Source organism: Bos javanicus, chromosome 5 (assembly GCF_032452875.1).
Source record: "Bos javanicus breed banteng chromosome 5, ARS-OSU_banteng_1.0, whole genome shotgun sequence".
NCBI classification, from domain to species: Eukaryota; Metazoa; Chordata; class Mammalia; order Artiodactyla; family Bovidae; genus Bos; species Bos javanicus.
Genome location: NC_083872.1, coordinates 109,641,367 through 109,658,243, shown reverse-complemented (window position 1 = coordinate 109,658,243; position 16,877 = coordinate 109,641,367). Strand labels below are relative to the sequence as shown.

General features: G+C 56.4%; 1 protein-coding gene across 13 annotated transcripts in view; it reads left to right on the top strand.

Moving 5' to 3' along the window:
* Positions 1 to 16,877, top strand: part of MICAL3 (microtubule associated monooxygenase, calponin and LIM domain containing 3) — a 156,762-nt gene that overhangs the window by 108,611 nt on the left and 31,274 nt on the right. For all 13 annotated transcript variants that reach the window (XM_061418398.1, XM_061418399.1, XM_061418400.1 and 10 more), the window contains 4 exons: positions 44 to 230; positions 3,719 to 3,807; positions 4,502 to 4,589; positions 16,565 to 16,760. In XM_061418398.1, the coding sequence (XP_061274382.1) occupies positions 44 to 230; positions 3,719 to 3,807; positions 4,502 to 4,589; positions 16,565 to 16,760 (560 nt within the window). The remainder of the gene's footprint in view (positions 1 to 43; positions 231 to 3,718; positions 3,808 to 4,501; positions 4,590 to 16,564; positions 16,761 to 16,877) is intronic.

Here is a 16,877-nt window from a genome sequence, read left to right as displayed (position 1 = left end):
AGTGCTAGGAGACCTCCCCCTGACCTGTGCCTCTGTCCCCCAGGGCTCCATAAAGAAGGAGTTCCCGCAGAACTTGGGAGGCAGCGACACCTGCTATTTCTGCCAGAAGCGGGTCTACGTGATGGAGCGGCTGAGCGCCGAGGGCAAGTTCTTCCACCGGAGCTGCTTCAAGTGCGAGCACTGCGCCACCACCCTGCGCCTGTCGGCCTATGCCTACGCCCTCGAGGACGGTGAGCTCCCTGCGCCGGAGGTGCACCCGGACACGGCCCCCACTGCTCGCTCACACAGATGCTTTTCTTTCTGCCTCTCGTGAGCATTCCCACCCCGTCCACAGAGTCACCAGGCAGTGTCACAGATGACTTGGTGACCATGGAGAAGAGAAGGGCATGTGTTTACCTAAACGCCTGCCCTGGCTTCACAGATAACGTGCTCTCCTACCTCACGGCAGGATCTTAAGATGAAAAGGGCCCAAGGAGAATAAGTCTTTTTATCTTTGCTTTAGAGAAGAAGAATCACAGTCTCAAAAAGCCACGTTTCTTGCCTGAGGTCAGTGGCAGCACATTGAAACTGCGTCCTTGGCTGCTGTTCTTGGACTTTGGTTCCCGAAGGTGCCCGAGTTGTGCGCATGGTCACCCGTTCTCTCTTGCATCCGCATCTCTGTGGAACTGAGAACACGTGGCACAGGCCTTCATCTGGTTTACTGTGCTGGTCAAGCCCTGGCCTTTTGCCGTGTTTGTTGATTTCATAGTGGGATGACCTTGACGAGGCAGAAGGTGGAGGATTATGCGAACTGGTAACAAAGCCTAATGGAGAGGCGTGTCTGCCACCTGAAAAACCTTGGGGTTAACTGCAAACAGTCACCCAAGACATTGATGATTTCTACACCCGTTCCTACAGGACCCCAGAGGGACTTTGTGAGAGGCCGTCTTACTGATCCAACAGTGATGAAAAGACACAGGTGAACAGGAGGGGGAGTGAATCCTTGTGGGGTGGCCCTCACACAGGAGGGGGCCGCCCTGCAGTGAGGAGATAGTCCCTCATCCAGGCTCTTTGAATAGTGAGTGAGAGGAGCTGAGGAAAGCTGGCCCCTGTTGTGGCCCCTGGTCCTCTGGTTACACGAATGGAAAGCGAGGGCAGGGGTGCAGCTCTCCGTACCGCACACACCGGGTCTTCAGAGAACGCCTTTGATCTCCCTGATGGGCTTGGTGAATGAAGCCCGCCCCGTGTTTCTGTCTGTGAGGTTTGCCTGGAAGGATCTCTCCAGGTCCAGAGAATTGATCCACAAGTATTTTTGCCCCTAGATTCTGTGCCACACCTGGAGACACATTCTCTTGTGGGGTGGATGGAGTGTAAGCAGGCTGGGTCCTGCATGGGGTGCCCTGGCAGCATTCAGTGTGAGAACGGCTGTGGGCTCCAGGGCATAGTGCAGACTCTGACTTTGGACAGTGCAGAGGAGGAGGGAGCCGTGACGCTCAGGGTGTCAGGAAGCACCTCACCTGTCCTGGGTGGACTCTGGAGAGCGGTGGGTGAGGCTTCCTTGCCTTCCTGGAATAAATCCCACTTGATAATGGTGTCTGATCCTTTCAAAGTGCTGTTCAATTTGGTTTGCTAATATTTTGTGGATAATTTTTGCACCAGTGTTCATCAGGGATATTGGTCCATAGTTTTCTCCCAGTCTCCTTATCTGGCTTTTGGTATGAGGTTGATGGTGGTCTCATGAATGAGTTGGGAGTAAGTCGTCTGGATGCATTTGAGAAGGCTTGTTGTTAGTTCTTTAAATGTTTGATAGAATTCACCAGTGAAACCATCCAGTCTGGGGCTTTTCTGTTTTGCAAGAATTTTAATCCCTGATTCAATCTCCTTACTCAGTACTGGTCAGTTCAGGTTTTCTGTTTCTTAATGGCTAAGATTTGATAAATTATGTTTCTAGGAATTTATTCATTTACTCTAGGTTATCTAGATTGGCAAATAGTTGTTTTTAGGAGCATCTTAGGATCCTTTGTATTTCTGTGGTATCACTTGTAATGTCTCCTTTTATTTCTGATTTTATGTATTTGAGTCTTCTCTTTGTTTTTCTGAATTAGTCTGATGTCAGTTTTATCTTTAGAACAACCAGTTTCATTGATCTTTCCTATCATATTCTTGTTAGGTCCTCTTATTTTTAACTTCAAGAATAGGAAAGTTAATTTGTTAAAGGAGCCGCTCTCTCCAAATGAGAAAGATGAGTGGGATTACTCCAGTTTCAACAGTTTCTCTAACAGGGTCTGTCCTTTAATTTTCAAAACCTTGACTATAAGTGGGAGTAAAGAAAGGGTTGAGGAAAAAACGCCCCTCTGTGACTGAATTCCACTACGAGTGTCATGGGAAAAGCCAGGGTTGGCATCAGTCAAGCTTGTGATCCCACACGCAGCAGGACACACGCGTTATGCAGCAGGACACACGCGTTACGCAGCAGGACACACACGTTACGCAGCAGGACGCGCGTTACGCAGCAGGACACACGCGTTACGCAGCAGGACATGTGTTATGCAGCAGGACACACGCGTTATGCAGCAGGACACGCGTTACGCAGCAGGACACACGTGTTACACAGCAGGACACACGCGTTACGCAGCAGGACACACGTGTTATGCAGTAGGACACGTGTTATGAAGCAGGATGCACGTGTTACGCAGTAGGACACATTATGCAACAGGACACACGTGTTATGCAGTAGGACACGTTATGCAATAGGACACACGTGTTACACAGCAGGACACGTGTTATGCAGCAGGACACATGTTATGCAGCAGGACACGTGTTATGCAGCAGGACACGTGTTATGCAGCAGGACACATGTTATGCAGCAGGACACGTGTTATGCAGCAGCACACACGTTATGCAGCAGGACACGCATTATGCTGTAGGACACACATGTTATGCAGCAGGACACACACGTTATGCAGCAGGACACATGCATTACACAGCAGGACACGTGTTATGAAGCAGGACACACGTGTTACGCAGTAGGACACGTTATGAAGCAGGACACACATGTTACGCAGCAGGACACGTGTTATGCAGCAGGACACACACGTTATGCAGCGGGACACAAGGTTACACCAGGACCCAGGCAGCCCAGGTGGGCACAGCTGAGCACTGGGAAACACTACTGGACCCTGAGGATGCCGTGTGCACGCTGATGCTCTTTATTAGGCTTAATTCTGTTTTGTTGTAGTCACAGTCGATTGTAGGGTTTTTTTGTTTGTTTTGCGTTGTCTTTAATGCTGATCTGACCCACTAAGGATCTGAGCTGCAATCTGACCAGCGCCAGGTCGCACATGGTTGCCAGAGGGCTGCGGCAGAGCTAATGTTCGGTGCTGCCCCGCCCGTGGCAGCCTTCATGCCTCCAGCACTTGTGTTCACTCTCGGTTCCCCCAGAAATGCTCCTCCAGCCCTTCATGTGACCACATCTTTGTTCTGCACACACAGCCACTTTGTTTGCTGGCCCCGCTGTACAGGCTGCAGTCTCTGCTCTGGGCCCTGATTGGGTGATGGCTCCGTGGCCTCCACACATCCGGGCACAGGGAAGAGGAGGGCCTGGCCTCCCTGGACGAGAACCCTGGCTTGGGCAAGGTCGGGCTGGGGCGATGGGGACGCGTGTGCCAAGACCAGCGGTCAAGTCCGGCATTTCAGAGACTTGCTCACTACCTCTTCCCCTGCTCCCTGATGCCTGCAGGTAAATTCTACTGCAAGCCACACTACTGTTACCGGCTGTCTGGCCCTGCACAGAGGAAGAGACCGGCAGGGGTGCCTCTGTCTGGAAAGGTAACAGGGCTGGGCTGCAGGGGTGGGGGCACCAGGTGACCGTCCAGTGTGGTGGCAGCTCAGGCATGGCCAACAGGCCCTGAGTGACCACTGAGAAGCCCTTCCTGTGAGTGGGAGGGTCTGAGAAGTGGTCTTGGTCTGATTTGGGGAGGGGCAGCATGTCAGGACTCATCGAATGTTGGGTTTCGCTATGGAAGTGTTCTTGCCAGCACCTGAGCTACATTGGGAAGAGCGTGTCCACCCCTCCCTTCTGTTCTGTATAAAAAAGCCTTTTGCCTTGAAAGTTGCACCTTTCCTGAGAGGAGGACGCTGGAAAAGGACTTGGCTTGAAGTAAATGTTCTGCAGCCAACTCCTTTAACTTTGTTTATTCTAGGGACCACTCATCTAAGAACTTTATTTTAAAAAACTAAGCGTAGTCAGCTCCCTGCTTGTCTTTTCAAGTGAGCTTGGTATCCTCTCAGATGGGGTGTCCCTGTGTGTGTCGGCAGCTGACCATTGCTTCCTAGAGGGCCTCTGGGATGGCAGAGAGCCCACGGGAAGGGCCAGGCACCTCTGGACCGTGACTCCTGCGATCCCCATGATATGTATCCTGGCACGTCTCTGGGTTGCCTGGTGACAACAGCCAGCCGACCACGGCCAGGTGTCACCGTCTTTTGAGACGTGGTGCCTCACTCAGTCATCTTCCTCTCCTAGGAGGCCCAGGGACCCCTGCAGGACAGCCCCGCCGCAGACGCCAGTGGACGGCCCAGCACCAGTGCCAGCCCTGCCGAGAGAAGCCCAGGTAGCCTCACTTCCTTGTTTGGCTGGGTGGCGCGTCACTCGCTCGGCCTCTGCGACAAGGCCAAGGGGATGAGCCAGCACCTCCAGTGCAGCATTTCATCGATTGGGCATCAGGCGGCCCAGAACCCTCCGGACTCCTTTTTCATGTGCCAGCTGCTTGCATTCGGAGTCCCCTTCCTCTATGGGCTGTCGGAGGTGCTGGTGCAGATCCGAGGGGAGTTTCACTGGCCCACTGTGAGTCAGTAGGGCACCATCAGGTCAGCGGCATCGCCCACACTTCGTGCCGTCTGTTCCAAGTCTCAGAGTTTTATTGCTGGGCCCTGGGACCTGCCCACATCCATCAGACACCTGGGGGCCAAGCCCAGGCCTGTCCAGAGAAGAGGAGTTCAGAACTGGCTACTTTTAGCACTGACCCACGTGATGAGCCAGGGCGGCAGGGCCTTCCCGTAGTCCCTCGTGGTGGGCTCCTCAGGCCCAGCGTGGAACTGTGAGAAGGTCCCAGGGTTTGCACACAGGCCCACCTGCACTGGATCTCTTCTGTCCCCTTCGCTGCCCTGGTGTCTGGGGCAGCTGCTGCTGCTCTCCCCACATCTGTGACCGCTAAAGGACAGGCCCTGGCTGGTTCCACTTTAACATCTTCCTGCATCAGGAGGCGAGTGCCACCACCCCCACTTCTGAAAACACTTTTATTCTGATCTTGGAATGCAGGAAGAGAAGGGCTCACGGAACCAGCTTTGTTGTGAAAAATAGTGTTTTTTTCCTTAAAGCCACTTCTCCCTACTCTCTGCCAAAGCAGCCTGTGTGGTGTGTCCACAGTCCCACAGATGCGGGTGGTCCTGGGGACCTGTGCAGCCCCGCCTGGTCACAGGCCAGCTCATTGCAGCCGGCAGGAGAGGAAGTCATCAGGGCCCTGCTCTCACCTGTCACAGGTGTCCTCCCGTCCACAGAAATCACCCTGTGGAAAGGACAGGTTATTGGCTAGATGGAGAGGAGCTGGGCGTAGGATTCCCAAAGGGAGGGGGAACAGGGTGGTTCTCTTGGTCCTCAGATGGGAGGCTGGGAGTGCTGCTCCTCTGACCGCGCTTCGGAACTGCCTGAGCCCCGGGGGTGGGACGTAGGCGAGCTCAGCTCTGCTGCTGCGTGTGGCTCTCTCTGATCCGGGCAAGTCTGCAGGTGCCCTGCAGGTTGGACCAACATTTTATAGCCATGTTTAAGCCACGAAGGACTTGCTACCCCTTAAACCCCTTATAATCCATCTTTCTCATGAGGTGCTGAGGGCCCGAGTCGGGGAGGGGCTGGCAGAGACGGGGACGTGTGCCTTTGAGCAGGTGAGCACCACCTGGGGCTCAGCACATAGCCAGGGCGCTCAGCCTCTTGCGAACATCTGCAGAGGAGTGAAGCCAGCAGAGGTCAGGCCGTTCCTGGTCACGCACTTGATCTGGTTCAGTTTGCTGTCCGACTGTCTGCTTTGGAAGCGTGGTGGGCTTTAGGATTTTAGGAGCTGTGGAGAGAAAAGGGTTCCGTAGAGAAGAGGAACCTTCTTTGAAGCAGGGATAGAAGATGAGAGCTGGGCGTGTGACTAAATCAAAGGCTTGTGCGCCCTCTTGATTTTGAGGGAGACGCACCTCTCCCAGCACGCGGGTTCAGGATGTGAGCCTTGGTTGGCGGTACCCTGTGGGCAGCAGTGAGCCAGTGCCCAGAGCACTGGGGTCCAGTGGGTAGCTGTCTTTGGAGACCTGGGCTTTCAGAAAGACAGCTCTGAGTGTGGACACGCCCCAAGACACCAGCACTTCCCCTCCACAGGAGAGGAGCAGTACATGGGTCTCCGTTACACATGGCATGACATTGATTTCTTCTGCTCCTTTAATAGAAAAAATCCCAAACTAAAGTTTTGGTTAACTGGAACCTTGATTTGAAAAGATTCAGAAAAATTCAGGTGTTGGAGGGCTTCAGAATGTGTGCTGTGGACGGCAGTTGTCAGGCCAGGTCCTGGCACGTGCCCTGGGCTGCACTCTGAGCAGGAGTGAGTAGTGCGTGGAGCATGGCTCACACCCGGGTCCCCATTCCCCGGGAGGTGGGGCCAGGGGAGCCGTGACTGGTCGGCTGTTGTGCATCTGCCCCCTTTAGTCTGGGGCGTTTCCCTCCTTTCCCTTGTGTTCGCCTCTTCTACCACAATTACTGCTGTTGCCAAAAATACAAACACAGCCCGTGAGTTAGAACCTAGTCCAACGTCCTCTGTCTCTGGCAGCCTGGCCTGCGGCTGCTACCTGCTTTAGCATCTTCGTATGTGATGTGCTTTTGATGTAGAAACCCTCTTTTCTATTCTCAGTCTGTAACTAGTTTGTCTCAAGCTTCTTACACTGGCTGCTGCAGGTTCGTGGGCCTGGCACAGGTTTCCTTACCCTGACCTCAGAGCACCTGCCCATAGGAAACATTTGGAGAACAGGTAGAGAAAGAAAGAAAACCCCAGATGGTACGTTTTCCCCTTGAATACAAGACCCTCAGTTGCGGGTTTTGAGGCCCTTTCTTCATCCAGAGGACTCCCCTTTACACCTCGTATGGTGGGGAACCAGAACTGAAGTGTACAGGTGGGGGTCATGGGGATCAGAAACGCTGTCCTTCCAGTCCCTGCGACAGACATGGGACGGGAGGAAGGCTTCGTTGTCTGTCATGTTACGGAAAGATGATCTTAACACACAAGGCTGTCTGGCTGGGCGCTGCCTGCCCCCATCCCTAGACAGGCCCGCGTGGCACTCGGGTTCCGTGGTGGGCCTGCCGAGTGAGCACTGGGAGACCAGGTGTTACTGCACCAGCCGGGACGGTTGCACGGCAGGACGCCTCTGACCCATCCTGGGTTCCTGCCATCAGGAGGGGGTTATTACCAGATCTCCCACTGCTTCCCAAGTCTGCTTCCATTTCTGGAAAACCTGTTAGTGAGGCAGAGACTTCTGCATCCAGCTTCCCTGCCCAGTCCCGAGAGTCGTAGCAAATGTGATGTGTGCACGTTTACATATATACACATACGTGCTTATACTGCTCTAGCTTCGTGTGTATAAGTACACGTTTACATATTGTGCCCTGAGTAATAATCACAATCCTAGTGGAGTTGTTTCTAAAGCTTCTCTTTCCTTAGTTCTGGTTTACCTGGGGACCTAGCCTATCTTAGTGTTCCGGTCGGGGTTTGGAGGGAGCAGAGAAGCCAGGCTCCTGGTGGAGGTGGAGACTGCAGGGTGAGTGTCTCAGAAAGCAAGCGAAGCATACTTCCAGCACCAGAGACCAGGGGCACAGGGCTCTCTTTCAGGGGCCCTGAGGACCGCTTCGCTTCCAAGGCATGTCTGACTCCCTGGGCCTGTTACTGCAGCTTCCTGCTGTCTCTTGGTGTTTAGTGTGTCTGTAGACAGTGGAATCCCGTAGTCTCTCCTGACAGTGGCCTCAGAGTGGCCTTGAAGGCCTGACCAGTGAGTTAAGAGGTTCCACACCCCACTTTTCCTGAGCCGTTAAGCAGCAGTGGGTCTCCAGGCATGGTACGGAGGCCAGAGCTGTGTCAGGGATGCCCGCATTTCTACCTCCGGCCTGCCTTCTGTGAAGCTTCATGCTTGCCTTTAATCTGTGCTGTTGTGAGTTTTGGTGTGTTTCTTTGTGAGCTGTTTTTATTTAATTGTGTAACTTTGTTTTTTCCGTGAAACTTTGTTTTCTGTGAAACTAAGGTGTTGTGCTTCTAATTTTTTTTTTTTAACAAATGTTACCGTTCTTATTTAAGAGAATAAATTCCAAACAATCTTCAGGTTTCTGAGTATTTCTTTTCCTCCCCTTTCTCCTGATTGGAGGGTGGGAAGGGCCCACTCAGGCAGGTCTCAGGAGTAGGCTTGACAACGCTGTGCCTCAGGACGCTCGCTCCGGGGCCAGGTCGGGGGAGAGTGTAGGTGTATTAAAAGGGCGTTTATACCTGAAGTAAAAGGTCCCTGTCAATGGAAAGGCCCCTGTTCTGGGGGTGGGGGAGCGTGGTGGAAGACGTTTGCTTGCTTCGTGGAGGAAGATGCCACCTGTGCCCCCCATCCAGTCAGCCTGCATGAAGGCCATGGGGGGCAGGCAGGTGAGGAACAGAAACTCCCCCCGAGCCAGCGTCTGCTGGGGCCCCAGGCCGCTGTCCTCCTGACGAGCCGGTGCCAGGCCCAGGAGCACGTAGGCACCTCTCCTCTGCTGGAGGCTCTCAGGCGACAGGGGTGGTCCAGGTCTGTCCTCCCGACTCTGTTTCTTTCTGTGACGTGGACCCTGAGCCGGGGGACCGGTTCTGCCTGACCGCTGGAGCCTGGAGGGCTGAGCCTCCAAGACCCTGTCACATTTGCTGTGACCTTGGCGGTGCAGCCCGTGGAGCCGGGCTCAGCCAGTGTGGGTGCTGAATCGGGCCCCGAGAGGGCACCACAGTGGGGCGAGGGGCACTGAGCACCCCGTCTGCACAGCTGTGCTCTAGGAGATGGGGTCTGGTACGAAGGGCCTCTCCCCTCCACCCTTGGGTGCCCGCACGGCTGCAGCACCTTGCTGGGTCCAGAATTCTTCTTGCTCTTTCTCAGAAATCAGTCAGTCGGGTCTGTCCTGGCCTCTGCAAAATACTGGGAGAGAAAGAGTGGGTGAAGACCCTGGAGAATTCCCTTTGGGTCTCAGTTTCTTCCCGAAACTTCTTGAAACCCAGCCTCCCCTGACCGGTCCATTCTCCGGGAGGGCTCTTGTGTGCAGATGGGGGAACACGGGACAGACCCTGGGTTTCATCCTGCCCTTGAGGGACACACTGGAGACAAGCCCACACACAGCCTTTCTGGGGTGTAGCGACTTGCACAGGGCTTTGGGAAAACTTGTGCCTAGACCCCAGGCCCTTTCGTAGAGCTCTGCGACTTCCCCGAGACTCCCGAACCAGGGCTCACCTTGCACCTCGAGGTCCAGCCCTGCACCCAGTGAGTGTGGGCCTGGAGACCGTCCCAAGGACCTGCAGGGATGAAGGCGTGGCACTGGGTCGTGCCTCCTGCTCCACAGGTCCCCTGGGGCAAGGCTTTGCTCCAACCCCGAAGCCGTGGCACTCGGCCGTGCCTCCTGCTCCACAGGTCCTCTGGGGTAAGGGTGCAGGCAAGGCTTTGCTCCAAAAAAGACAGTGATTGAGAGGGCAAGTCTCCCCCTCTCCCACCCACCCACCCCCTAACGCAAGCCGAACAAACTTGATCTCGCCCTTGATGATGTCCACAGGTGAGGTCAGAGTGCCCCCATCACTCACAGACACCTGTTGTTGGTGCAGAGGGCAGTTTGGGGATGCCTTCCGGGGCTGTTGGGCTGTGCAGGTGATGAGCAGGATCTCTGTTACCTCTCGCGTGTCCACCTCTCTCTCTGTCCTCGCCAGCTCACTGTGGACTGTACGTTGACCACATGAGCCTGTCCCTGGTGTGTGCCTTGCGTTGCTCTTCTGTGCTTGTGTAAGGTGTCAGGGTTATTTCCACTGTGCCACTGCTGTTTCACACTGTCCTCGCCTGGAACTCTGGCTCTTTGGTAGTTGTTTTGTGTTAAGGGGCCCCGGTCTCCAGAAGAGCTCAGGCCCTCCGCTCAGGGACCTGCTTCTCTTGAGTTCCTGCACCTGCGGTCCCGGTGTGCCTGGGCCTCCATCACAGCCAACTCCCTGAGAAAACTTGGCCCCACCAGGGGCCCTGCAGACCCAGGCTGCCAGGCGAGGCCCGGAGCGCCGGGAGGACCTGGGCCTCAGACACGTGACAGCATCGGGGCTGTTTCCATGCAGAGGCCCAAATAAGCGTGTGTCATTCAGCTCTCGTGTTCTTCCACGTTGGTGAACCCGCACATCCTTGGAGGTGAGTTCCCGAGAGGGCGACCCTCCTGGGATTAGGTGGCTTCTCCTGTAAGTGTGAGTAGGGGGACCTGAGGGCAAAGAGCCTGAGACCCCGAAGGGGAACAGTACGGCTGAGGTGGTCCCAGCACGGCTACAGCAGCCTGTTTACCCTTGTGTCCCTGTTTTCTAGAACCGAGTCAGGATCTAGAAGAATCTCCAGGTAGGAGAGACCCGTTGTGAAATTTCCCTCCCAGCATTTGCCATCAACAGACTTCTCTGGGTCAGTAGATTCTTCCTTTAAAAGAGAAGGTTTTACCCTTGGTTCGGTCTCCCATGGGTCACTCTGCACCAGCTCCCTGCCTGTCTTCAGTGAGGCAGAGCTTTCTTGGGGGCCTCAGTACTGCTGGAGGCCCAGCCCCAGGGGGAGCGGGTGCAGGTGTGGGCAGCCGGCCCCAGCGTAGGCTGGAGCCCTGGAGCCGCAGGGCTCGGTGGCTGCCGCGAGCTGATGGCTGTGCTCCCTGCGGCTGCAGACACCATGCCAAGGGCTGTGATGTTTACAGCCAGGATGGCCCACGTCTGCCCTGGAGTCCCCGTCAGATAAAAACAGAGTGAAGCTTGGCGCGTCAGGCTTCCCCAGTGACTGTACCGGTCAACCTGCTGTTGGAGCTGGTGTCACAGAAACTCAGAGCACAGTTCAGGAGGACTTGTAATGTTGATGCAGCAGGCATGCAGCACTTCCGTGTGCCAGGCGCTGTCCAGACGCAGCACTCCCCTGTTGCTGTGAGGAAGGCAGCATTTTGCAGACTGGATCGAGGCCACGTAACCGACCCGGGCAGAGCCGGTGGAGTCTGCACCCAGGACACAGTGCCACCTCGGCACTGCCTGGCCTCCAGCCTCAGCTCGTCTGCTGGGGAGAAGGAAGAGCTGCGTGTTGGCTCCGCAGAGATGACTCGTTAAAAGACATTCCTGAGCGCCCTCTGTCATCCGTGAGCGTGTGTTTGGTTATTCCCAGGAAATAAATGTTTAGCTTTTTAGCAGTGACCCCCACCCCCTGGCTGGGGATGTGCCTTTGCAAAGAGAGTGGATTCGAGAGCCAAGGGTATTCATCCTGGGCGTGTGCAGGGGGTGGCCAGAAGAGACTAGGCAGGAGAGCAGTGGCGTTGAGCCAGCTCCTGTTTTCTCCGTATCAGCTCTCTTTGATGAATTCTAATGAAACCAAGCCTGAAGTCGTGTCAGTGAGAATAGACCCGGACAGCCTTTCCCCGTGGCCCTCCGTGGAGACTCTTCTGCCTGTCAGTCCCAAAGAGACGGGCTTGTGTTCAGGGGGATGATCAATGCTGCTCCCTGAGCCCCGGTTTCTTCTCAAGGGTGGTGGAGCTGATATACCGCTTTACAGTTCTCAGCAGTGGCCCGGCCTGGCCCTGGGTGGGGTTGGCTGAAGGAGAGGGAGAGACGGGGTCTGCCTGATTCTGTACTGACAGTTGGAGCAGAATCATCAGGACAGGAAACACTGACCTCCTTACCTGTCTTGAGTTTGGGCCCCTCCGGACTCCACTCACATCAAATGACCCTGAAACCCGGCTGAGCAGGGAGCGTGCATCATTGCCATCTGGGCTTTGCCGTGTCGGGTCAGCTCAGGTTGGCACACGAGCACTCAGAGGCCCGAGCATATTGGGCCCAGCTGCAGGCAGGCGTGCTGCGACGGGCCTTGCAAGCCTGCAGAGGATGTTTTGGGAAATGGAAAAATGAAGAGAGCTGGGCACACAGTAAATGAAGCAGTGTTTTTCCACATCGTGTCTCCAAGTCTGGTTTTCTCCCTGGGCTAGTGAGCGGACCTCCTGATGTACCTGTGGGCTTCTGTTCCCCAGGCCCCACGCTGGAGGGCCAGGCGGGTCTGTGGGCAGCCCTTGTGTAGACGGTAGGGATGGACAGTTCCTGTGAGCCGGGCCATACCGGAGGACTGGGAAGGGTGGGGTGCTGTGCCCAGCGCGTGGGCTTGTGCGCCTGGTGTGGCCCTTCCCAGGGGTGGGAGGGCTCCACGCACTGCCCTCTGGGGTCAGGATGCCTCACCTGAGCAGCAGAGGGGAATGTCTGAGCTCACCGCTCTGTCCTAACGACCTTGCCTGTCGGGCTGCGGTCCAGCGTCTGGTCGGCGGCTGGCCCCTCGAGCACGAGGTTGGAGACAGTCCCTTGTGACTTCCAGGCAGCGCTCCGGGCTCGGTGCTGTTGATGTTTGGGTAGATACTTCTGTGCTGCGTGTTGTCGGCTGTTTGTAGAATCCATGGATGTCAGGACCCCTTCCCAGGTTGTGATGTTGCCAGATGACCCCAAAAGAGAAGGTCATCTGGTTGACAACCACCGTTGTAGCCTAGAGTCAGAAGTGAGCACAGGGTGCATGCGTGAAATCAGCTTCCACAAGGTCGTTCCCTGTGGGAGACCAGGCGGAGGGCGTGTGAGAACCAAGGCAGTGACGCGGGGTCTCCACCCAGGCAGGCTGTCAGCCCACCACCCCGTGTGCGAGCAGGCGCTGCAGACACTGTCAGATGTTGAGGACACCTTCTGGAACAGAGGTCCAGAGGTCTTTCATGACCCGCAGTGGACCGCCCTGCACCCTGGAACACGGTCATCAAAGAACAGAGCTGGGCTAGGGAACACGTGCAGAGAAGAACTGACTTGGGCTCCAGCCCTGCAGCCTGTCACCCTACTGTCTCTGGTCGATGGTCTCTCTGAGGTTCAGCTTTTCCATCTAATGAAGTTAGAAAACGTGGACAAAAGGTTCCCTGCTCCCCTTACCTCACAAGGCTGTTGTCAGGAGCAAATAAGCTAGAACACGTGGAAGCTGGTTGATCTGACAGGATTTGGGGACAATCAGCCATGATTGTTGGCGGGGCTTCCAGAAAATGCTGGGGTCATCAGAGTAAGCGTGAGTTCAGGTTGTTTCTGCTGACTGGGCGATGCATCCTGCAGGGCGAGGACCGCACGGCGCACTGGGCTGTGTTCCCAGACGGCAGAGGTTTGGAGCAACAGAACAGTGAGAAGGGCCTGCTTGTCTGGGCCTGGGAGCTGGCTGGCATAGCACGTTAAGTCCCTGCAGGGCTTGGCTAAATTTGGCCTTGCTTTTTTCTCAGCCTGCATGGATAGGCTGTGAGGTCACCTGCTGACTGTGACCACCAGAGGCTCTTCACTATAGCAACGAAAGGAAAGCAGTCACAGATGGAGTTTAGTGAAGCTGAATTTCAGCACCCACGTGAGAGTCAGAGGAACAGCAGAGTCACAGCTTCTCAGGAATGGGGCTTGGGCTGCACTCACGGGGACTGGGGGTGGTCTGGCTCCACCCACAGCCTGTGCCCCAGGGCCTTCTGTGCCGCCTCCCAGCCCCTGCAGGATGGAGTCCGCACTGGACGGTGCCTCGTGGTGCCCAGCTGGCCGCTGGGAAGGGCTTTGTGCTCGCTCCCGTCAGCCTCACAGGGCCCCTGACCAGTCTCCAGGCCGGTCGGCAGACGAGAGCCTGTGTTTCCGACGGTGGCGGTGGGTCTGCTGCTGGAACTTGGCTCATTTCCAGAAACAAATCTTGGGCTACCTGGGGGGAGGGAGATGTTGTCTTCAACAGGAGCCTGCTGCAGAGCAGAGGGCCTTTCGTGGAAGGTGGGGGTGGGGGTGGGCAGGTTTGTCCCTGTGATGGCTGGATTATGGGCAGTTTCTTAAAAAATGTGCCCAGGGGCACAGACGACTGGAAGTGCTCCACATCAGAGGGTGCTCCCCTTCCCAAGTCCCCATCCCCATTTGAGGTGTTCTCAGGGGGTAGTTGGCGTGATAAAGATGCACTTGAGCCCTGGGGGCCTGCAGAGGGTGCCCAAGGCAGGGGGAGGAGAGAGGTCTGGGCCGGGCTGACCTGTGGGGCCATCCTTCTCTTTACCTGCTGCGTATGTGATTAGCTGCACGAGTGGCTTGGTGGACAGATCGCTTCCCTTGGAGAGATTGCTTCCCTTGGACAGATCACAGGGGCTTTCCTGTTTTGTGGGTGGCCCCTGTGACACCCGCATGCGCACAGGTGTGTGGAGGTGGGTGGCCAGGTGGGGAGGCAAGAGTTTCAGCTAGAGCTCGGCTGTCAGGGACTAAAGAGCACCAGCCAGCCCCAGTGTGCTCATCACAGCTGCAGCTTCCCACAGGCTGATGCAGCAGGTGGTTGGGCCAGGCCAAGGTTCACCTGTGAGGTGTTCCAGCACAGGAAAGACGTGTTAGCTAGAGAGCTACATGGAGCCCTGGGACGGTCTTTTAGTGGACACCAGGGTATGTGCCTTAGAGAGAGAGACATGTGCCAGGATTCCCACGTGCCTGAGAAGCACCCATGGGAGATGCTGCAATAATAGCAGCAAAAGGAATTTAACTAGAAAACTAACATGAAAGCAAAAGTTCCCTGGGATCCTGCAGCCAGGGCGCATAGGGCAGGCTGTCCCCTCCCACCGGGTGGGTCTCCTGGGACCGCTCTGATTCATCCCTGTCGAGTTTCCCCTGCTCGGTCCCTCTGTTGCTGCTGACTCCTGGCAGTTCAGTGTCTCCCCCTTGCAGCCACACATTCTTTTCTCTGTGCCTCACGTAAGCATACGGTCACCCCGGACGGACAGGTAGACAGTTGGTCTGTGAGGAGCGGTTATCAGTCCTGTCCTTCAATCTTTCCTCAAGTTCTGAGCTTCTCTGGAAGACCACCTGTCCCCCGAGACTGGCAGTGTGCCTTCACCAGCCAAACCCAGTGTCATTCTGTAGAGCCTGGGGTGTCACAGAAGCTGGGCGCCTGCCCTGGCAGGGTGCGAGCCCCATGGCCTGCCTGCCTCCACCCGGGGTCCCTTTGCTGTGCTCTCCCTTGGCTTTCTGTGTGCAGTAACTGCTATTTGCAGTCCAGGGCAAATGGATACAGGAGACCCGTACAACTCAGCAGTGAAAAGGTTGCTGGACCTCAAGACGTATCCCCTAGCTCCCGTGCAGAGTGCTGCCGTGTGCATGGCGAACGTAGTAGAGGAGGGCAGTGTACACGGGCACGGGGATGGCCCCTGTGCGCGTGCACGCGCGTGTATGTGTGTGTGAATATAATCCCCTTCACATGCACAGTGACCCTGGGCACGGGGCTGTCCTCATTGAGGATCAGGAAATGCACTCCCTGTGTCGTGTGATTTTCCTAAGACCTTTCAGCCAGTCGCTGGCGGGGTCCAGTGTCTTGGTGGGTCTGTGTGACTGCATCCACACGCAGCGTCTTGTCACAGTGGGCACAGGCAAGAGTGGTCGGGGGCCTCTTTTGCCCGAGCGTGGGGTCACAAGGTGTGTCAGGGCGTGTGAGGACGGGGATGGGGTGGAGGGGGCGTGGCGGCGACTTCGGACATCTGAGCCCTTCAGAGTCCACGTGCCCAGCGCAGTCCTCAGAGCTCTTCACAAAGGAATGCTACAATCTAGAAAGCACTGCCGTGGGCCTCCCAGAGCAGCAGCCGACCCAGGCAAGGTCGTTAGTGATCTTCAGACCGTGGACGTAGGGGTGCTGGGAACAGGCAGTCCAGGGTGTCCACACATAACTGCACAAATCTGCTTATTAATTCCAAAGGGGAAAGGTCCCTCTACAACACAGAGCTGACAAGCACCAGCTCAAGCAAGCTGTCTAGCTGGCATCACCAGGAATGAGGGGGCCTGACTGTTCTGTGTGGGTGCAGTCGCCCATGCAGGGGGGCCCCACGGAACAAAGAGCCTTTACCATGAATCTCAACATGAGACAGACAAATGCGCGGTCACACCGCAGCACAGCTTCCCTGGACCCCCCATAGACCAGCCAGATGCAGCGCTCGAACCTCAGCGGGATCCTGGACCGAGGGGTGGGGGCAGTGGGAGGACTCTCCCCTCAACAGGCTGCTTTCCCTAAGGTCTGGCCTGGCCTCTCCCCGCAGCCAGTGTCCACTGCTCCCCAGGCTTTCCTGCAGGGAAGATGGGGGCTCTTCTGCACGTCCCCATGCACACCAGCCTCCTCTGGGCTCTGCGGGCCCCAGCCTTGGTGACCAGTGTGGTGTCCGGCTCCCCAGCTTCGCAGGACGGCTGCCCCTCCTTCCAGGGGAAGGCTCCTTCTGTCGTCCCCATCGCTGACCCTAGCACTTTGCTTCTTGCTTGTCGTGCAGGCCCAAGCGTGAATGGCCTGGAGGAGCCGAGCGTCGCCAAGAGACTGCGGGGCACCCCGGAGAGGATCGAGCTGGAGAACTACCGGCTGTCTGTGCGGCAGGCGGAGGGGCTGGAGGAGGTGCCCGAGGAGACGCAGGCCGAGCACAACCTGAGCAGCGTGCTGGACACGGGCACGGAGGAGGACGCGGCCAGCAGGTCAGCCTCTGGGCACCGCTGCCTGCGGGGGGCGCTGCGGAGCCCTGGGTCTGCGTGCTGGCTGTGACCCTTGACAAGCAGGTCGTGTGGCCTCCCTGTCTGTCTCCTTGTCTGATG